The sequence below is a fragment of the Nerophis lumbriciformis genome, linkage group LG38, assembly GCF_033978685.3.
Source record: "Nerophis lumbriciformis linkage group LG38, RoL_Nlum_v2.1, whole genome shotgun sequence".
Taxonomy (NCBI): Eukaryota; Metazoa; Chordata; class Actinopteri; order Syngnathiformes; family Syngnathidae; genus Nerophis; species Nerophis lumbriciformis.
The window spans coordinates 14,580,735-14,604,574 of NC_084585.2; the positions used below are offsets into that span (position 1 = coordinate 14,580,735).

The 23,840-nt window shown below is 40.6% G+C and overlaps 1 protein-coding gene across 9 annotated transcripts in view; it reads left to right on the top strand.

The window, feature by feature from the left end:
* ptprt (protein tyrosine phosphatase receptor type T) overlaps positions 1–23,840 on the top strand; it is a 555,785-nt gene that overhangs the window by 419,477 nt on the left and 112,468 nt on the right. For all 9 annotated transcript variants that reach the window (XM_061932272.1, XM_061932263.1, XM_061932264.1 and 6 more), the window contains one exon: positions 10,088–10,123. In XM_061932272.1, the coding sequence (XP_061788256.1) occupies positions 10,088–10,123 (36 nt within the window). The remainder of the gene's footprint in view (positions 1–10,087; positions 10,124–23,840) is intronic.

Below are 23,840 nucleotides of genomic sequence, written 5' to 3' on the forward strand. Positions count from 1 at the left end.
ATGGACTTCATTTATAAGTAAAGGTAAGACCATAATAAGGTTTTTTTTAATTAAATTTGCTTTTTTGTGTGCTACAGTTTGTATGTGTAAAGTTAAAGTTAAGTTAAAGTACCAATGATTGTCACACACACTAGGTGTGGTGAAATTTGTCCTCTGCAATTGACCCATCCCCTTGATCACCCCCTGGGAGATGAGGGAAGCAGTGGACAGCAGCGGTGCCGCGCCCGGGAATCATTTTTGGTGATTTAACCCCTAATCCCAACCCTTGATGCTGAGTGCCAAGCAGGGAAGAATGCTGGTATGAGCTTTTAAACATAACCCGTTAACTGCTGCCAATCAAATGGTGAACAAGATACTCTTTAGGGTTCATATGTTTGTAAATCTGACTGTGATGAAGTCAGTGCCTCACCAGCCACGAACCTCACCGCACGTCACTGATTGTCACTAAAGGTATCAAAACTATGAATGAACACAAGTGGAGTTATTAACAAAAAAAGGTGAAATAACTGAACAAATGTTTTATATTCTAGTTTCTTCAAAATAACCACCGATTGCTCTGATTACTGCTTTGCACACTCTGGGCATTTTCTCGATGAGCTTCAAAGAGGTAGTCACCTGAAATGGTTTTCACCTCACAGGCAGGGCCGGCCCGTGGCATAGGCCGTATAGGCAAATGCTAAGGGCGCCGTCCATCAGGGGGCGCCACGCCAGTGCCACAAATGTTGGAGAAAAAAAGAAAAAAAAAAGTTGGTACTATTATTTCTAAATACAAAAAATAATCCCACGTTAATTAAAATGCAAATTAAAGCCTATTTAATAGAAATATTATTTGTTACAACATTACGCCTCCCCCTGCACGGTGCGCCCCCCCCCCCCCCCCCCCTTCCCGTATCATGACTCTTTTTGGATGTCACCACATCAAAAAATCAACACAAGATGTCAAAACGGCCAAAACTGTCAGGTGCCCAGGGAAGAAAAAAGAGAAAAGAAGAGGAGGAGAAACGAGAAAAGACAGAGGTAGCAGGTAGGTAACGTTAGCCTACATGAAATTATTTGTCTGTTACAGAATGTGATAGTAACCTGGCTTTTTAGCATTAAGCTAATGTTACATGATTCGGCAATTGCTAATCAATAAATAGCTAGTTCTGTTTTAACGTCGGGTTAATATTGTGGAGGGGGCTAAATTGTTATGGAAAATAATAATGTAACGTTAGGTAATTACAGTACTCCCACCTTACATTCCTCAGGGACATTTGTATTAGATCTTTTAAGCAGGTGTTTTTGTTTACATTGTTATTGCCTTCTGGTTAGCTAATGTTTGCCCTGCAGGTAATAGTCACTTTTCCACCCCTTTATATATTAGGTATAGTTGTAACTGTAGCGGCCCACTTGGATTAATGACACAAGATGCAGAGAGCTTCGACTGGTGCAGTTTTAATTCTCTCCTCCTCTTCTCCTCACAATTTTGACACCGTGAAAACTATGAAGATGGACAGAAAATACAAATGCCATATTTCCACAAACAATACATAAATCATGTTTACATTTTCAAACTTATAAACAAATCTTTTTAGTAAAATTAAGAATGCATTTTCACATGAATTAAGCTTAATTACAAGTTACAGCTCTTATTTAAATAAAAATAATGACATTTTCCCGTTTGTTTTAAATGAAATGAACCACTTGTTTTACAATAAATAAAATCATTAGTCTCCTCTTACCTCCTTCCGCTTCCAAGGGCGCTAAGTTTGCTCCGCTAGTTAGCTTAGCTTCCACACACAGCTCGGAGTGACTCTCCTTAAATGTGACATATAAACAACACAAACACGAGGCACAATAAAATAACCTCTCACAAATGTTCACACAGAATATGAGAAATATATCTTTGTCAGCATGTTTTACCAGTCCTGGAGTAACGTGAGTATGCTGTTGAAGTCAGACAGAATGGCAGCAGGAAGTCAAGTATCAGCAATAAAGGAAGTAACAGAATAAGAGTGGGCTCTTCAAAATAAAGGCACAAAAACGTAACATGCCAGAACTGCAATTATCTCCTGAACAAAATTTGCTGCCATTTACACTCCCACCAAATCCTGATACAAGGAATGAACAAAATACACAAAGAGCAAATGAAATGTACAGGATTTTTCTTGACTGTGATAAATGAGTAACTTCACATTTAACTATCAGTGGTATGTGAACTGTACTGTAATCGTACACGATAAACAATTGTCAGTCTGTTTGTTCTGATCAATTCTCAAGGAGAAGCACTAATTTTTGGATTGGTCTCTCAATAACTGAAGGTTTAGAGGGGGGATCTTGTTTTCTTTGAGGCTTTCGCTCTCCGACTTGTACTTTGACTCGATGGACTAAGCTATCTCTGTCTTGAACAGTCTCCACCACTCGTCCTAGTTGCCAATGATTTCTCGGGAGGTTGTCGTCTTTAATGATGACAATGTCGTTGACTCTGAGGTTGCGCTGAGGTAAGTGCCATTTCTGTCTTGTGGATATGTTGAGCAAATATTCCTTTTTCCAGCGACCCCAGAATTGTTCGATGAGGTATTGAACTCTTCTCCATCTCTTTGTAGCGTACAAATCCTCCTTCACAAATTCTCCCGGGGGAGGAAGAGCAACTTTAGATTTCATCATGATGAGGTGATTCGGTGTTAAAGGATCCAGGGCCTGTGGATCATTGATTCCATCTACTGTTAATGGGCGGCTGTTCACAATAGCCATAGCCTCATATAACAGTGTTCTAAGAGAGGCGTCATCAAGGTGACCCGGGCACTGTGCGAAGGTGGCATTCAGTACATTCCTAACGGTTCTGATTTGCCGTTCCCAGACACCACCTGCATGGCTGGCAGAGGGGGCGTTGAATACAAATTCGCACTGCCTTTCAGTCAGGAAGATTTCCAGTAGTTTGGTGTCACATTGTTTAAGTGCTTCCTTAAACTCATTTCTGGCGCCAATGAAGTTAGAACCTTGGTCGCAGTGTAGTTGTCTGACAGCTCCTCTCAGACTGATAAAGCATCTCAAAGCGTTAATGAATGAGTCTGTCGACAAATCTTCAAGCATCTCGATATGGACAGCTCTAGAGTACAAACATGTGAAGATGAGTCCATATCTTTTGTATTCTTTGCGGGCTTTCTTTACAATAAACAGTCCAAAACAGTCCATGCCGCTGTACGTGAACGGTGCTGAGGCTTCAAGACGTTCTTTAGGGAGTTCAGCCATCCGCTGACTCTCTGTCGGCCGTCGAAGTTTCCTGCAAAGCACACAGGTGCGTATCAACTTGTCAACCAGCTTGCTCCCACCAATGACCCAGAATCCATTGCTCCTAAGCTCCATTTGTGTCTGGCTTCGACCTTGATGGCATATCTTGGCGTGGTAGTGGGACACAATCAGCTTAGATATGTGACTGTTGTTTGGTAAGATGACTGGATGCTTCACTTTGTGACAGAGAGATGATTGTTTTAATCTCCCACCAACACGGAGCAGTCCTTCAGACCAGATGGGATCCAGACTGAAGAGAGAGCTTGAGTTTGGAAGGCATTTTTCACCTTGAAGCATCTTTATCTCTTGGGGGAAGGCTTGCTGCTGTACAATCTTAATCACTTTCTCAGCGGCCTTCTCACACTCCTCGACAGTTACATGTTCACTGTGCTGGTTTTGTTTACACCCCAGCCTCTTGATTCTTGCAACCACCTTTACAAGTCTTGTCCATGAGGAAAACTGACTCAGACACCTAAGGATGTCGTCGCAGTTATTTGCTTTGGTTGCAAGCACCTGAATTGTCTTGACTTCGGGATCACCCACAAGTAAGTCTGTTGGAGTGCTGGGTGTTAGATGTAATTCACTTTCCCAGAGAAACTTCAGTCCTCGCAGCCAGTTTGTTGAGTGAATATCTGAAGCATGGAGACCTCGGGATGCGTGATCGGCTGGGTTTTCTGAGGTGTCCACATAATACCATTGACTGGGATCACTATTATTTCTAATCAATTGAACACGGTTTGCAACGTATATGTGGAACCTACGAGCATCATTGTTGATGTACCCAATCACGACTTGTGAATCAGTCCAGAACATTTCTTGATCAATTTTCATGTCAAGCTCACCCTTTAACATGACACTTACTTTTGCAGAAACCACCGCTGCTGCGAGTTCTAGTCTCGGGATACTTGTGACTTTTGAGGGAGCGACCCTTGCTTTCGCTATCACGAGACTGCAATGGACTTCATCTTTGTCATTTTTGTACCTGAGGTAAGAACATGCACCATATCTCACGCAGCTGGCGTCGGAAAAATGGTGTAACTCTACTCTGACAATGTCATGAAAGTCATGTGGGTGGTAACATCTTGGAATTGACACCTCTTTCAACTTCAGAAGACCATTTATCCATTCCTCCCACCGTGGCTTAATATCATCTGGGAGTAGGTCATCCCATCCGATGCCTCTGTGACAAAGGTTTTGAAGGATACGTTTTCCACTTAGGCTGAATGGCGCAATGAATCCAAGTGGATCATAGAGAGAAGCGACGACAGAAAGACAACCACGACGGGTTGAAGGCTGATCCTTCAAGCTGATGTTAAAGCTGAAAGTGTCATTCTTTATCGACCATTGAATGCCGAGAGCATGTTCTGATGGGGTTGGATCAAAGCCTAGAGGCTCAATGTTTGTTGCTTTTTCAGAGGGGTCTAAGCAAGCGAGCACTGCTTCTTCATTTGAGTTGAATTTGTGAAGGCGCAAGCCTCCTCTTTTGCACAACTCTTGCGACTCAGTGATCAGTTTCTTGGCCTCATCAATTGATGGGACGCTAACTAACCCATCATCAACATAAAAATGTTTCTCCATAAATATTGATGCTAGGGTATAGCTAGCCTTGTGTTGTCGTGCTAGATGCTTTAAACCAAAATTGGCACATCCTGGAGACGAAGCGGCTCCGAAGAGATGAACCGCCATCCTGTACTCCTGTGGTTCCTTCTCCAAATCTCCGCCTGTCCACCAGAGGAACTTCAGGTAATTCCTGGATTCAGGAGTGACAGAGAATTGATAAAACATTCTTTCAATATCACAGATAATGGCCACGGCTTCTTTCCTGAATCGGCAAAGTACTCCTACCAGAGGATTGATTAGATCAGGCCCAGTTAGCAAAGTGTCGTTTAAAGAAACACCATGGAATTTGGCCGAACAGTCGAAAACGACTCTTAGCTTGTCCGGTTTTCTGGGGTGGTAGATGCCATGATGCGGAAGGTACCACTCTGTTTCTCCCTCTGATGTTGCAGGGGCAGGCTCTGCATCACCCTTGTTAATTGTTTCTTCCATGAATGTTTTGTACTGATCATAGTATTGTTTGTTGGCCTTTAATTTTTTCTTGAGACACTGCAGGCGAACTGTGGCTAGCCTCTTGTTGTTTGGTAGGTTGGGCTGACTGTTGCCTTTGAAAGGGAGTGGCATCTCATAATGCCCGCTCTTCTTCTGTGTGATGTGGTCACTGAGGAACTGTACGAAATGCACATCATCTTGGGACACATATTTATCCTCATAAGTTCTCTCTATAAAGTCTGATTCCAGGGTCTTTAGAACATCTGTCGCTGATGGAACTGGCAGTTCTTTTACTGTTAGCCGATGCACAAAGCTTTGATTTCCTTGTCTGTCTAGGTGGGGGTTTGATGAGCCTATTATACTCCATCCTAGTTCTGATCTCTGTGCGAACGGTTGGTTTTTGTCACCTAAGATGACTTCAAGAGGAGCCAGTGCTGCTGGACAGTCATATCCTATTAGGAGCCCTACATCACAGTCTTGAAGGGGTGGTAACTTATTTGCTAAGTTTCTGAGATGAGGCCACAGTGATGCTGTTTCCTTTGTTGGAACGTAAGACTTGTCCACCGGGATAAAGTCACGGCTGTAGGCCTGGTGGAGTTGGATGCAGCTATCAGAGTAGAGTCCTCTAACCTGTAGATCATGAACACTCTTGCTTGATATGATTGTGTCGATGGCTGTCATAGTACTAAGTTTCAGCTTTACTGGTTGGACATCTACATTCAATTTATCAAGTACATCTTCTAAGACAAATGTTGAGTCACTTTGTGTGTCCAGTATAGCATATGTGAGTATTTATCTGTGTGGTTCTTGTACTGTAGACACAAAAACTGGGACAATACCTGAGGTAGCAGATGCATGTTGTGTCGATGTGTGGGACATGACCTTGTGTGTTTCCTGGCTTGCATGTTCTTCTGTGGAAGTGGAGCTATTCGTCATTGCTTCCACAGATCTTAGTTTCCTGTCTTCGTGTAAGCAGGTTGGGTGATGACGATTGCATGTGTTACACGTGTGTCGTCTCCTACAGTCTTTGGTCATATGACCCTTTCTCAAGCATCCAAAACAGAGCCGATTTTCATGGATGAATGCCTTTTTATCCTCAGCACTTTTGGCTGCGAAAGTTGGACACCGTATGATACCATGAGCTTCACTTTTACAGACTGAGCAGGGTGGTTTTGGTTTACTGTTGTTTGTTTCTTGTCTTTCTTGAGCAAAACCCTTTGGTTGTGTATTTGTGTTAAAAGCTTTGGCCTTCTTTGAAGTTCTATCATCTGCAGGTTTGAAATGTATCAACAGTGGAGAAGCAATAGGGTTACAGGCTATTCTTGCCTCTCTGCTCAGGAACTCTGTGAAGCATGCAAGATCCGGATAGCTGCCTGATTTGTCAAGCTCATCTACAACAATTCTACTCCACTTTCGAACAATCCATTTCGGCAGTTTTTTGAGCAACTTGTGGTTTTCCTCACAATCGTTAAGGATAGCTAGTCCTTTGACATGTGGGATTGCCTCATTGCAGCTTTGGAGGAAGTCAGCGAACTCTCGTAGTGCTAGTGGGTCATTTGCGCTGATCTTTGGCCATTTCATGAGCTTATCACGGAAAGCCTTTTGTATAATGAATGGGTTTCCATATCTGTCCTGTAAAACTTTCCATGCTCCGTTGTATGCGCTTTCTGAATCTCGATAAAAGAAACCTTCAACGGCTTTGCGCGCCTCTCCTGCAAGATACATTTTGAGATAAAACATCTTCTCATTTGGTAAGAGGGGGTTTCTGTCTATAAGAGTCATGAATGACATCTTCCAATCTGTAAACCTTAAAGGGTCACCACTGAACGTGGTGGGTTCAGGGACAGGCAAGCGATTCATACTTAATGAGCTAGCAATTGCTTGTGCTAAGCTGACAGACTCCTGGGTCATTGTCATTTCAGGAGCTCTTTGGTGAGGATGGAATGAAGCAGCATCTGGATTTAATTGAGGTTCAGTTTGCATTCTGTAAGAAGTAGTTTTGTTGTCAATTTCTTCATTGTGGTTCTCAAAACATTCAAAACTGTCATATGCTCTCACACGAGCTACTGCTATAGCGACCTCTTTTCCTGCTTGTAACTGCTGCAGTTTTGCTCTCTCTTGTTCCAACTGTTGTTGCATTTCCACCTCTCTTTGTTTCATTTCTGACAACATTTTTGCCTCTTTAAGTTTCCATTCACTTTCCAACTTGTGAAGATGTGCTTTCTGTGCCTGAATTTCTTCCATGGCTTTTGATTGCTCCAGCTTAGCAGCAAGTTCTGCTACTGCATCTACTCTACTGCTATGGGTACTGGCTGAGCTGGTATGTTTGCTTGATTCATCTGAGGAATCTGATGAACTTACAGTTTCAGTTTTAGTTTGGCCAAAGACAGACCCATATTCATTTTTGTTTAACGTTTCTCTTACCTTTTCCTTTTCTAGTTGATCGTTATAATCTTTATTAATAGTCGCTAGACGGTTGCTTATGAGACTACAGATTTCCTTTGTTAGCGTAACACAAGCGTCCATTTTGTTGACGATCTCTGCCGTGGTTTTACTGTTATGTAGGATAGGTTCATATTGCTGTCTTATGGCGTCGTGCTTTGTTTCAATATCCTGCTGTAATTTATTGAGATCTTCTAATGAACAGAGGGTTTTTAGTTTTGTCCTTGTTTCCCTTGCTGTTAGCTTCCAAGAATTATAGGCCTTGTTAAATGTTTTTTCACGTTTTTTGGTGTCCTCGTCATGCATTTCTTGGCCTTTCTCTGTTAATTTTCTCTCACGTGAGCTAAACCTGACTGGTGTGTATGTAGGATTCTCTGTTTCTTCTGTTGGGAGTGACATTATATTTGCTTGTGCAACTGCTTTAAGTCTTGCGTGGCTTTTGATTGTCCTATGCCTAAATTCACTTATAAGCTGTAGTTATCTTTTACCACAGAGTAATACTTATATCAAGCATTTGCATATTATGGACATTCAAAGGATTTTTAACATAAAACAGTAACAACAAAGTATGTCATAAATGAGCGCTCTAACCATTAATAGCTAAAGTGCTTCACCCTTTAAACCTTTATCGCAACAGACATGTCACAAATTACCTTTTAAAGACATATACCAATTGTCTTAAAACATTCACCAATTTCAGAATTGTTACGTGTTGCTCACAAATTATTTTGACCTCAAAATATGATGTTAGTATTTAAGACACTTCAGATACGCTGTAAGCTTGTAACGTGTGTGTAAATAGTCTCCTTTGCTCCTTGGCACCCAATGTTATACCTTTAGCGTGCTGTCCTTTTAATCTTGCCTGTGCAGGATGTGGGTGCAAATGGAGTCAGTTGGCTGGTAACAGGTTGGTAGCTGGATCTCGGATGAGATGGCGTCAGCTTCTCTGCAGGGATGGCAGGTCTGTTGCAGCCAGAAGTTGTCACTGGTTGCAGCCGGGGAGTTTTCACTGTAGCGGCCCACTTGGATTAATGACACAAGATGCAGAGAGCTTCGACTGTTGCAGTTTTAATTCTCTCCTCCTCTTCTCCTCACAATTTTGACACCGTGAAAACTATGAAGATGGACAGAAAATACAAATGCCATATTTCCACAAACAATACATAAATCATGTTTACATTTTCAAACTTATAAACAAATCTTTTTAGTAAACTTAAAGAATGAATTTTCACATGAATTAAGCTTAATTACAAGTTACAGCTCTTATTTAAATAAAAATAATGACATTTTCCCGTTTGTTTTAAATGAAATGAACCACTTGTTTTACAATAAATAAAACCATTAGTCTCCTCCTACCTCCTTCCGCTTCCAAGGGCGCTAAGTTTGCTCCGCTAGTTAGCTTAGCTTCCACACACAGCTCGGAGTGACTCTCCTTAAATGTGACATATAAACAACACAAACACGAGGCACAATAAAATAACCTCTCACAAATGTTCACACAGAATATGAGAAATATATCTTTGTCAGCATGTTTTACCAGTCCTGGAGTAACGTGAGTATGCTGTTGAAGTCAGACAGAACGGCAGCAGGAAGTCAAGTATCAGCAATAAAGGAAGTAACAGAATAAGAGTGGGCTCTTCAAAATAAAGGCACAAAAACGTAACATGCCAGAACTGCAATTATCTCCTGAACAAAATTTGCTGCCATTTACAGTAACTAGTAAAAAAAAAGGTCAAAGACAAAGCTATTCGGTTTCTTGTGAGTATATACACTTCACTGCCGATGTGGGGGGGCGCCACCTAAAATCTTGCCTAGGGCGCCAGATTGGTTAGGGCCGGGCCTGCTCACAGGTGTGCCTTATCAGGGTCGATTAGTGGAAGTTATTGCTTTATCAATGGGGTTGGGACCATCAGTTGTGTTGTGAATGAGAAGGTGTGTCCAAACTTTTGGCCTGTACTGTATATAAGACGCTGTTTGGATGGGTTTTTTTATATGTTTTTTACGATCTGCTATACTTTTTAGGCATAGTAAATAGTATTCCCTTTACCTGCATAGTTAGCCACCACGTACTAGCAGTTTTGCACAGAAATGTAAAAGACGTGTGTTCTTGTCCTCCATGGTATCAAATAGAGCTATTTTTTTACAAAATATTTAAAGAGCTCAGGTTTTACGTCTTGTATTTTGTTCCATCACCGTACCCAAAATGTACCGAGGTACGTACTTAACCGCGATTACGACGTACTGTTACACTGTCAGCTCAGTCTCGCCGTGGCCTCAGTAGGCAGTCCTCTGTCTTATTGATTGTGTTGTGTTTTTCCCCATGCAGTGTCCAAAGAGCCCGTCCCTGCCACCACATCCCTGGGTAAGAAAAAAGAAAAATGTACTTGAAGACATTAACATTGACTGTGTGTCCTCCGCTAATGAGCTCTATGCTAATCAGCGCCATCGCTCATTTCCTCATCTACATTTTACTGGCGCTGCTGTCACATCCTGTCACACCTTCTCCTCCCCGCTTCATCCATTCATCAACTGCTTGTTTCCTCATCTTTACGTCTGTCATCACCACCTGTGGCCACAACCATCAGAATGTAATGTGACTGGACAAAAGTATATGGACACAGCTCTTTTTTTTTAACATCTTGTAGAAAGTGGAAGCTATTAAAGCTCAGCGTTGTCCAAATACTTTGTCCACACCATGTTCATTAATTCCCACCAGACCACAATCTTCCCCCCTCCCTGTATCCAGCTGCAGGACCAGATGCTGTTTTGTGCATCATGCTGAGCGGCACACTTATTTGTATCGACTGCATCCTCCCAGCATGATGTTTCTAGAATGTTCTTTCCGCAATACTCCTCCTTCTCAGAATGTAGTACAGAATCCAATCCAACCTTTCAAGGTGTTTTTTTCTTGCCTTGGGTGGAACATTTAAAGAGGCTGTTTTGATGTCTGTGATCAGACGCTCTTTGTTTGTAGAAGTTTGCATTTTTCTTTTTATGTTTACCTTCATGACCAAATGACCGCATTTTGTTGGCGAGTTAGCTAGTAAAGTACTCAACCATAATATAATGGTTTAAGGAAGACCCAATTACATTTTAGTCTGGACAAAATAATGTATCAAAAGTTTAATCATTCCAACCGTCAGACTCATTTTAGCTATTCCCACGGTAAAATCATAGCATAATAACCTAAAAATAAAGACACCTTCAGATTGTTTTCTCTGTTTCACTTTGGCCAAAATTTAAAAAACTAATTGTGAGGAAAAAATTGGTGCAGTTTAAAAAAAAAAAACACCATGAAGAACACAATGAACTAAGACTTTGTCTCAGTATTTTTACAAAACCATTACACTTAAAGCACTTCCTGTTGAGCATTCTCATGTTCGCAGTTCATTAAAAACGTGTTTGGGGCTGACGAACTGTGTATATGTATGTATATGTGTGTGTATGTATGTATGTATATATATGTGTATGTGTACATATGTGTATGTATATGTATATATGTGTATGTGTGGGTATGTATACATGTATGTGTGTATGTGTATGTATATATGTATATATGTATGTATGTATGTATGTATATTTCTGGGGGTACGCTCTGGGCCTGCCTGTCAGACGGGGGTCGACGCCTCAGGCTACTGCATCCGAACTGCGTGTCTGGAGCTCCTGGGTCCCGCTGTCCATCCCTTCCGGGTGCCCGTCTTGGTTGGGGCCTGTTGGGCCTAGTCCCTGCGTCTATTGTGGTAGCTTGGTGCTGCAAGGTATTCCGAGGTGCTGCGAGTCGGCCAGTTGCTGGGGTAGTGACCTTGTTTGTCAGCATGTCTGTGATCTTCTTTTAATTATTTTTTTATTTATTTATTAATTTTTTAAATATATTTTATTAATATTATTTTTTAATTTTTCCCCTCCCTCAGAGGGGGGGGCTCGGCGGGGCGGTTGCTGGTTGTTCCATCTTCATCGTTGGGGTCCCTGCAGGTGGGGTGGGTGGTTCCCGTGGCCCTGTGCCTGGGTGGTCCTGCGGCGGCCGATTTGGGTGGGGTGGCCGGGGGGTGGCCGGGGGCTGGCCTCGCCGCGCTCTCCGGGGGTGGGGGGTGGGCTCGTGGGGGCCCGGTTGCCGGTGGGGCGGGGGCGGTCTTCCCGTCCGGTTGCGGGGAGTCTCTGGGTCCCTCGGGCGGGGCGTTTCGCCTTTCTGCCCGTGTGGGGTGTGGTCTCTCGCTGGCTTGGGGTCTGGCTGTCCCCTGCTTTTCTCGTGCCCTGTCCTCTGCCGGGTGCGTCTGTCTGCGGCCTGCTGCTGGCACTTGTGGGCGGTACGGTGGGCCGGGCTCTGGGGTTCCTGTCGCTGGCCGGCTTGGCTGCGTGGGGGCGGTGGTCCCTGGTTCCCTGGGCACCATGCCTACTGTTTGTGGGTTGGGCTCTCGGGGGTGATGGGGCTGTGCTCTGGCTCCCACGCACTCTGGGAGTCGAATGTATTGTACATACAAGTTCACATATGCTCACATACGTACATAGGTACCTACGCTCCCACATACATACACAAATACAGTACATATTTACCTACCTAAAGTTCGTACATCCACACGCACATTCAATATACAAACATACACATACACATACTGTACATATACATTCACTGTACAAACACATATACACATTCTGTACATATACATTCATTGTACAAACACATATACACATTCTGTACATATACATTCATTGTACAAACACATATACACATTCTGTACATATACAAGTACATATGCATACTTACACTCATGCACATAATCACGTTTCATCAAACATATATTAACGTTGTTGCCCTAGGGTAAACTGGGTGTAACACATGGCACACTGACAAAGCTTAACCTATTGTGACTATAACAATCTACAAGGTTAATGTAGGTTGCTTCTCTTTCTCCCCCTCCATTTTTCTGCATTCTTTCGTATCTCAAGTTATCATTACGTATATGTATTGTTGCATTTCAACAACTGTATTGTTGATAATAGAGGTAAATTATTGGTATTGTTCATTATCAATAGCGCTATTTCTATTGGTATTTGTATTGATCCATTTGTAGTGTAATAATGCTCATTGTCATTTCTGTATTATTTTTTATTTTTCGCTAACTGTTTATTTGCTATTACTTTTACCATCATATTTGTACATGTCGTATTTGTTGATGTTGCTCTATTGTTGTTGTTGTTGTTGTTTGCTGTTGTTGTTTTTGTCTCTCTGTCTAATCCCCCTCTGTCTTCTTTTTTTTTCTCTTTCCATCCCCTCCTGCTCCGGCCCGGCTGCACTAAATGATAATATAAATAGATTTAATAAAGTCAAATACAAATAAGGCAACAAGAGAAGTATCCTACACTTCTCTTTTGTAAAGTAAATCTGAACAGCCGACATGGGCATCTACATCAACTATATGATTTGCCTGAGAAGCTGGACAGGACACACAAAAAAAAAAAAAAAAAAAACGTGTTTGGAAAAGCAATCGAGTGTTTCCCCAAACCGCCGCATTGGTGACATCCGCGACTGCCACAACACATTGATTTATCATCATTCAAATATTACAATTACAATCTAAACTAAACTATTATCAAAATGACACCATAGCCGGAATCAAAGTAACATAAATACAAACCTAATCAGATGAACATGGTAGATTTAAGCATAAAATAAAACAGAATAAACAACAAATGTAGAAACACACATGTTTTTACAATGGAGTTCAGGGTGCACATCGCACAGTCAACCAATTGGGAGTGCTGCACGGAACTCTTAAGTATGGTCATGTTGACTTAAGTCTTTGCATTTTACCGTTTCGTTATTTTATCCGTTGAGTGGATAATATACAATGAAAGAAGGTATTGTGTGTCGATACTGCATCAGTCTGTCGCCATCTGCTGCAAGCCACAACAGAAGCAGCTGATTGCTTGCACCTGCGCTGATTGGAGTCGCGACAGCCATTCTATAGGGCGCTTAAAGTCAGCTGACATGTCATCTTTAAACTGTGTCATGTGTGACGTGGGTTACACTTGAATAGCTATTGTGATATTCAGGAGACACATTTAGAACAGCATTTTCTTTCGTTAAAAAAATTGCGGCTCATTTTTATACTGAATCTAGAGGGCAAATTAGACCTGTTTGCGGGCCTGATACGGCCCACAGGCCGTAAGTTTGACACCCCTGGTCTAAGAACCTGTGCAGTTGACACATTTGTTGGCCAATTTCTTTTGTCAGAGTTAAAAATAGAAAAAAATAAAAAACTATTTTTTTTAGGTTTCCCGATACAATATCAGCAAGGATGTAAAAGCAAGTATCAGATGACATCAGCTTGCAGCTAAACTCTCTATTATAAGTTCTGCAGCCTGTTTACTTGTGCAAAACTGGACAGCCAGTTAGCATCTAAATGTCCTCCAATATGCACACACGTTTGGTACTTTCTTCTATTTTAGTCAAGTCATTTACAAAAGATAAACATGGTAGGCTATAGGCTACTAGGACCTAGCTGCTACACAACAGCTAAGCATACAATAGCACACAAGCTAGACATACGCAATAAGTGTCCTTCATTAAACAATATTGCTGTCTAAAACAGCACATTTGTCAATATAAAAAAATATCAAATAATTATAGTCGTGTATTACAAATCACCAAAGATGATTCCCGAGCGGCCGCTGCTGCTCACTGCTCCCCTCAGATTTAAATTTGTACTGCATGTCATTGTTGACTACTGTGATATGTCACTTTACCTGACTGTGGTCAAAATACATATTTGCAGTTTGCAGCATCATTGTTGAGCAGTTCTTGAAAAGATTACAAGATATATTTACTTTCTCTTTAGGTCCTTACGTATAGGCCCACTTCAAAGTAAACAATGACGATTGCTATGGATTTGCCAATAGATTTAGTCAAGTTACAGTAATCATTCATCACATATGCTAAAAAGGTCGGGCAAAATGCCCCAAACATGTGATTTCTTATAGTAAAATAGTTTTTTTTTACAAATGTGTTTAGTATTTATCACTGTTCTGGGTAACTCACTCCAAAAGTGTCTTATCATTTGAAGTCTGTGTGAGTGAGATGAAAATAAAACTGCATTTTTACAAATGCTTGTTTTATTTTGATGAATGGGCATATGTTTTGACCAAAGTGTGTCATTTTGCAAATGATCAAGGAATCAAGAAAATTGAATGTGGTGTTTGGAAAAGTGTGTAAATCCTTTTGAAAAAAGACGCACACTTAGTAAAATTGTGTGTAAGCAAATGGAAAAAATTGGAAAAATATCCTGTAATCTTTTCAAGAACTGCTCAACAATGATGCTGCAAACTGAGAATATTTATTTTTACCACAGTCAGGTAAAATAACATATCACAGTACTCAACAATGACACGCAGTACAAATTAAATTCTGAGAAAAATAAAGAAAAAAAATCTGGAGATAAATACAAATGACAGCACAGAGTATAGGCTCCATGTGCAGACTTAGTCAACAGCAAGTCTATGAAATAATGTACTCAAAACTTACTGATTCTAATCATCACCTGCCCGTCTAGCTGGATCAGGCCATAGTATATCTCATCCACATCACATGTGCAAGATGTGAAGGTGTGTGTAAAGCATTGTGTGTAATATTTCGCAAAAACTGTGAAGCAGAGTCTATGCCTAATATTAGGCAAATCTGCACAGTGGTTTTGTTTACTTTGTGTAGACTTTGATAACTATGTGAACATTTACAATTTAGTGTGTAAGCAATTGGAAAAAAATGTAACCCTCCAGTGGTAACTGCGTAGAGTGTTTTGGGTGTGTGAATGTGTGAATGGGTGAATGTGGAAAATAGTGTCAAAGCACTTTGAGTTCCTTAAAAAAGGTAGAAAAGCACTATACAAATACAACCCATTTACCATTTACCATTTATGCCTTATAACTAACTATACAGTCCAACCTTATATAAAGATGCTCAGCCTCCAACCACTTAGAATGGCTCCCTTGACCATGAAGTATCCTGCAAACAAATTTGAATAGTACGTTCCTCTGTTAAATCCCAATCAAGTAACCATCATGATGGTGATGATGGTGATGATGATGAGGACAGTCTGTTTCGTCTTTCATCAGCTGCCTTCTCAAATTTTCAGCAGCCTTAAAGCAAAACTTCAACGTTCTGACATGTTTCGGGAAGTTTGTGACTTGCGGCGGCTGAGTCGTTTGTCAAAAGCCGAAATGGAAAAGGAGCTGCAGCGAGAAGCAAGTTATTAAGAGAGCGGGACGTGCAGATTGAGGGATCAAAGTCAAAAGGAGCGAGCTCGGCCAAAGGAGTGTGTGTGTGTGTGTGTGTGTGTGTGTGTGTGTGTGTGTGTGTGTGTGTGTGTGTGTGTGTGTGTGTGTGTGTGTGTGTGTGTGTGTGTGTGTTTGTATGTGTGTGTTGTAGCAGCTGGGTGGCTTTGTGTGCAGCTCAGGTGTTGTCTCAGCTTCATTTGACACGCAATCATGCAAACACCAAGCCACACTCGGTCGGTGCCCCAAGGCACAAGGACACGTGGGCAAGTTAGGAGCGCGCACGCGGGGAGTTAACGCTGACGCCATGCAAATCCTGGGGATCAGGAGGAGACGGCCGCGGCGCCGCGCCTCTTATGTGCAAACACGTCTCGCTTTCACAATCAATTTGTCAGACGCTGATGCATGCTGCAAGGCCGCGCAGCCGTCTTCTGACTCGTCTTCGTCAGCCTTTTGTGTCACAGCAAGGACAGTGCGTCGCAGCCTTCTTTTTGGCGAGGCCGCGCAAAGTCATGGAGAAGTATAAAAGAAGCAAAGTGAAGGGACGAGACGCCAGAGTGCTTTGACAGCAACTCCAATAACAGGAAACTTCTTCGGTAGCTATTTGTGAACGTCTTCTTAACCCTGGGTTCTTTTGGACCAACAGGACACGTCACACCTCTCGGATGCAGAGTTACAATAGTCTTTTAATTTTTCTTTACAAAGTTTTTGCGCTTTTCAGCAATCTTCAGTTCGTCTCACTCCCCCTCAGTCTCTCCCTCCTCATGGTCTCCGACGCTGCTAATAAAGAGACAGGTGATTAGATAACTCGTTCCAGCTGAGGTATCTACTCACCTGTCAGCTGCTTCATGGCCGGCTCCTGCACACACCCTGCCCGCAGGGAACATGTGGACCTCGCCCCTTCCACAACATTTAATCGAATTAAAAGCCTAACCGGAATAAAAATGCTTAATGTAGACACGCCATTCGTAATATTCTGACCCGATCTCACACATTCCGATCAGGACAAGTAGGTAATGCCAATAGTCATTCGAATTGTAGAAAACAACCACAGAACTTTTCTCCAAAGGGTCTTATCTTTGTCCATGTGATGTCAGATGAAACAAAAAAAAATGCTGTTTGGCCACTATACCCAACAATATGTTTGGAGGAGAAAAGGTGAGGCCTTTAATCCTAGGAACACCATTCCCACCGTCAAGCATGGTGGTGGTAGTGTTTTGCTCTGGGCCTGTTTTGCTGCCAATTGAACTGGTGCTTTACAGAGAGTAAATGGTACAATGAAAAAGGAGGATTACCTCCAAATTCTTCAGGGCAACCTACAATCATCAGCCCGGAGGTTGGGTCTTGGGCGCAGTTGGGTGTTCCAACAGGACAATGACCCCAAACACACGTCAAAAGTGGTAATGGAATGGCAAAATCAGGCTAAAATTAAGGTATTAGAATGACCTTCCCAAAGTACGGACTTAAACGTGTGGACAATGCTGAAGAAACAAGTTCATGTCAGAAAACCAACCAATTTAGCTGAACTGCACCAATTTTGTCAAGAGGAGTGGTCAAAAATTCAACCAGAAGCTTGTGTATGGCTACCAAAAGCGCCTTATTGTAGTGAAACTTGCCAAGGGACATGTACGCAAATATTAACATTGCTGTATGTATACTTTTGACCCAGCAGATTTAGTCACATTTTCAGTAGACCCATAATAAATTCATAAAAGAACCAAACTTCATGAATGTTTTTTTGTGACAAACAAGTATGTGCTCCAATTACTCTATCACAAAAAAATAAGAGTTGTACAAATTATTGGAAACTCAAGACAGCCATGACATTATGTCCTTCACAAGTGAACCTTTGACCAGGACTGTATATACAGGTAAAAGCCAGTAAATTAGAATATTTTGAAAAACTTGATTTATTTCAGTAATTGCATTCAAAAGGTGTAACTTGTACATTATATTTATTCATTGCACACAGACTGATGCATTCAAATGTTTATTTCATTTAATTTTGATGATTTGAAGTGGCAACAAATGAAAATCCAAAATTCCGTGTGTCACAAAATTAGAATATTACTTAAGGCTAATACAAAAAAGGGATTTTTAGAAATGTTGGCCAACTGAAAAGTATGAAAATGAAAAATATGAGCATGTACAATACTCAATACTTGGTTGGAGCTCCTTTTGCCTCAATTACTGCGTTAATGCGGCGTGGCATGGAGTCGATGAGTTTCTGGCACTGCTCAGGTGTTATGAGAGCCCAGGTTGCTCTGATAGTGGCCTTCAACTCTTCTGCGTTTTTGGGTCTGGCATTCTGCATCTTCCTTTTCACAATACCCCACAGATTTTCTATGGGGCTAAGGTCAGGGGAGTTGGCGGGCCAATTTAGAACAGAAATACCATGGTCCGTAAACCAGGCACGGGTAGATTTTGCGCTGTGTGCAGGCGCCAAGTCCTGTTGGAACTTGAAATCTCCATCTCCATAGAGCAGGTCAGCAGCAGGAAGCATGAAGTGCTCTAAAACTTGCTGGTAGACGGCTGCGTTGACCCTGAATCTCAGGAAACAGAGTGGACCGACACCAGCAGATGACATGGCACCCCAAACCATCACCCAACCATGCAAATTTTGCATTTCCTTTGGAAATCGAGGTCCCAGAGTCTGGAAGAAGACAGGAGAGGCACAGGATCCACGTTGCCTGAAGTCTAGTGTAAAGTTTCCACCATCAGTGATGGTTTGGGGTGCCATGTCATCTGCTGGTGTCGGTCCACTCTGTTTCCTGAGATCCAGGGTCAACGCAGCCGTCTACCAGCAAGTTTTAGAGCACTTCATGCTTCCTGCTGCTGACCTGCTCTATGGAGATGGAGATTTCAAGTTCCAACAGGACTTGGCGCCTGCACACAGCGCAAAATCTACCCGTGCCTGGTTTACGGACCATGGTATTTCTGTTCTAAATTGGCCCGCCAACTCCCCTGACCTTAGCCCCATAGAAAATCTGTGGGGTATTGTGAAAAGGAAGATACAGAATGCCAGACCCAAAAACGCAGAAGAGTTGAAGGCCACTATCAGAGCAACCTGGGCTCTCATAACACCTGAGCAGTGCCAGAAACTCATCGACTCCATGCCACGCCGCATTAACGCAGTAATTGAGGCAAAAGGAGCTCCAACCAAGTATTGAGTATTGTACATGCTCATATTTTTCATTTTCATACTTTTCAGTTGGCCAACATTTCTAAAAATCCCTTTTTTGTATTAGCCTTAAGTAATATTCTAATTTTGTGACACACGGAATTTTGGATTTTCAATTGTTGCCACTTCAATTCATCAAAATTAAATGAAATAAACATTTGAATGCATCAGTCTGTGTGCAATGAATAAATATAATGTACAAGTTACACCTTTTGAATGCAATTACTGAAATAAATCAAGTTTTTCAAAATATTCTAATTTACTGGCTTTTACCTGTATTGTTGAGTTTGTTGCTCTGAAACGAGACTAGCAAATATCAAAGTATGGTCTGTAGTGTCATGTGTCGATGTAACAATAAAAAGAGGGATCCAGTTGTCGTCTTAACAAGCTGTTTTATTCACGACCTTACAGTTACTCCAAGTGCTAGCTGCTAGTGTGACAGGGGCCAGCCGGAGTGGCTGCGCCAGATGTACGTTGGTAAACCTCACTCTCTGACTACCTCAAATAGTGTAGATCAAAGATCACAAACACAACGCAGAACCGCTACACTAGCCTCAGACACGTACACAGAATGCCGTAACATGAAAATGCGCCACAACCTGCACATATAACAATATAAAAGGCACAGAACAGCTCCATTTCAAAAAGAGAGGTAAAACAAAAGTAGTGAACAGAAGGAATAAATTATAAATAAATACCCTGACAACGTCAGACAAGAAGAAATGCACAAAGCCATGTTTGTTTACAGTGGAAGTCACTGCGTATTCTACAGCACCTGCAGTGAGCGAACTCGTCCGAAAGATGGCGCCATAGCACAAACAATAACAGACCTTTCCATTTATGTCAGGTTCTGCGCATGTCAAAGTAAAGTACTCCGATCTAAAATGCACATCATAGTCAAATCATTTTTTTCAGGGTCCATGTGTAGTGATTCTTATTCTGCGTTGTGTAATTTTTTTAAATAAAAGACACTTCACCATGCCGTCGGTTCAGTATTTATTGGAAACCTGTGTTGGAAACACGAAACACACACACACAGGTCTCAACTTTCTGGCGGAGTGATATCTGCTCCTTCTCATTCAAAAGTCCAAAGGAAGAGGAAGTAACATTCATTCATTCATATAATAATAATAATAAATTACATTAACAAAAACGTTTTCTCACAAAATAATAATAATGCACAAATCCACATACCTGTGTTGGAAACACGAAACACACACACACAGGTCTCAACTTTCGGGCGGAGTGATATCTGCTCCTGTGTGATGCAAACACCATGCGTAAATACTACCAAACAATTTACACAGTCGACGCTCTACGTCTAAATAACCGAAATTGTGCATAAAAATTACTCAAAACAACACATCACTTGTACCCACAACAATATTGGGTTAACTTTTCAAGTATCTAGGAATGTTTAGGAAGAATATTTACAATATGAAGAAACACGGAGCAGTGAAGAACTATTACCTTCTCATTCAAAAGTCTGAAGGAAGAGGAAGTAAAGCAATCGAAAAACAGCAAAGACACTTCCCGTACCGGACATCCGGTTCTTCAAAATAAAAGCGTTACTTCAAAATAAATATAACACCCTGTCTAGTTCATAATATAGCGCAACAACATCACACTATTACACATGTACACAGGAACATTGTAATCCGAATGATGATCAGAATAAATACATTTTGTCCATGTACACATTACTAGTGTGGAACATGCTCAAGCTGAATGGACTGAATGTTTTATTCCCGCACGGGCGATTATTCTCCCATAGCCTCGCTCAGCGTAGCAATAGCTGAATGCAGGGTGATTATAGCTAATAGTCGTCATTTTGTGTGGCCATAATGTGTCAGTGCTAGGTAATTGAAGGTGAGTGCTGGGTTGAGGGAGTCATTTTTAACCTTTATGTGCTCTGACTAGATGGAGCTGCATCTTGACTCTCTGCTTACACAGCTTGTATGACATATACTATGTTCTATATCATATTCATAGCCCTCTCTACCCACAGATTTTTTTTTCCGTTCTTTCAGTCTTTGTCCGCGCTCTCTTACGATCAATGTTTTATTCTTTGTCTTGCAGCCGCAGATACATTTGATAGCATGAGAGTGTGAAGAACGACCTGGTGTATAATGAGCTGTAGAACACAATATTCCAGTCTGAATTTAACACATTTAAACCTTTATTATATAAACTGTTCAGTAGTGCACCACTAGGGTAAATAGAGAGAGGTTTTAGCCAAATAGTGCACCACGAAAGAAAATAGTGAGAGGTTTCAGCCAAATAGTGCGCCATTAAAGAAAAAGAGGTTTCAAACAGTGCACCACTAGGGTAAAGAGTGATAGGTGTCAGCCAAATAGTGCAGTGGTTCTCAAATGGGGGTACGCGTACCCCTGGGGGTACTTGAAGGTATGCCAAGGGGTACGTGAGATTTTTTTTTAAATGTCTGTCAAAAAGAACTGTGAAAAGAAATGCAACAATGCAATATTCAGTGTTGACAGATAGATTTTTTGTGGACATGTTCCATAAATATTGATGTTAAAGATTTATTTTTTTGTGAAGAAATGTTTAGAATTAAGTTCATCAATCCAGATGGATCTCTATTACAATCCCCAAAGAGGGCACTTTATGTTGATGATTACTTCTATGTGTAGAAATATTTATTTATAATTGAATCACTTGTTTATTTTTCAACAAGTTTTTAGTTATTTTTATATCTTTTTTTTACAAATACTTCAAGAAAGACCACTACAAATGAGCAATATTTTGCTCTGTTATACAATTTAATAAATCAGAAACTGATGACATAGTGCTGTATTTTACTTCTTTATCTCTTTTTTGCAACCAAAAATGCTTTGCTCTGATTAGGGGGTACTTGAATTAAAAAAATGTTCACAGTGGGTACATCACTGAAAAAAGGTTGAGAACCACTGAAATAGTGCACTACTTAAGTAAATAGTCAGAGGTGTCAACCAAATAGTGCACTTCAAGGGTAATTAAATAATGAGAGGTTTCAGCCAAATAGTCACCACTAAATTAAATAGTGGTACGTGATAGCCAAATAGTGCACCAGTTAGGTAAATAGTAGGTTAGAGCCAACTAATGCACCACTCAGGTAAATAGTGCACCACTCAGGTAAATAAGTGTTATAGCCAAATAGTGCACCACTCAGGTAAATAAGTGTTATAGCTAGGGATGTCCGATAATGGCTTTTTGCCGATATCCGATATTCCGATTTTGTCCAACTCTTTAATTACCGATACCGATATCAACCGATACCGATATCAACAGATATATACAGTCGTGGAATTAACACATTATTATGCCTAATTTGGACAACCAGGTATGGTGAAGATAAGGTTCTTTTAAAAAAAAAAAAATACATTAAAATTCTTGAATAAAAAAGAAAGTAAAACAATATAAAAACAGTTACATTGAAACTAGTAATTAATGAAAATGAGTAACATTAACTGTTAAAGGTTAGTACTCTTAGTGGACCAGCAGCACGCACAATCATGTGTGCTTACGGACTGTATCCCTTGCAGACTGTATTGATATATATTGATATATAATGTAGGAACCAGAATATTAGTAACATAAATAAACAACCCTTTTGTGTGAATGAGTGTAAATGGGGGAGGAAGGTTTTTTTGGGTTGGTGCACTAATTGTAAGTGTATCTTGTTTTTTTATGTTGATTTAATAAAAAAAACCAAAAAAAAACCGATACAGATAAAAAAAAAATGATACCGATAATTTCCGATAAATACATTTTAACGCATTTATCGTTTGATAATATCAGCAGGCCGATATTATCGGACATCTCTAGTTATAGCCAAATATTGCACCACTCAAGTAAATAGTAAGCTGTTTCAGTCAAATAATGCATCAGTAAGGTAAATAGGTATATTTTTCAGTCGAATAATGCACCAGTAAAATACATAGTAAGATGTGTATAACCCATTGCAGGCATTTGCAGGCATTTCCCTTATTTAAAACTAATCTCATTTGCATTTTTTTTTCCTTTGAACACCTCCCTCCTCTCTTGCATCTGACTATGTTTCAGTCATAAGCTCAGCTGTTAGTTTCCATGTTGTAAGCTAAGCAGAGGTGGGTAGAGTAGCCAGAAATTGTACTCAAGTAAGAGTACTGTTACTTTAGAGATTTATTACTCAAGTAAAAGTAAGGAGTAGTCACCCAAATATTTACTTGAGTAAAAGTAAAAAGTATGTTGTGAAAAAACTACTCAAGTACTGAGTAACTGATGAGTAACATACACACTCATATCATATATATATATATATATATATAAAATCTCCTGATGATTGAGGGTACCCCCCCTCATGAAACAGGCCTGTAGAGATGAAATAGTCTTGTGATTTTTTTCCCACACATACATATATTGCGCTCTACTACGGTATCGAGCACTATTTTTTGGATAACCTTATTAAGACATATATATATATATATATATATATATATATATATATATATATATATATATATATATATATATATATATATATACATACATACATATACATTGATATATACAGTATATAATTTATAAGTATTTATTTTGCTGTTTTTGTTTACATGTTAAAGGTGTTTTAATGAATATACATGCATGTTTAACA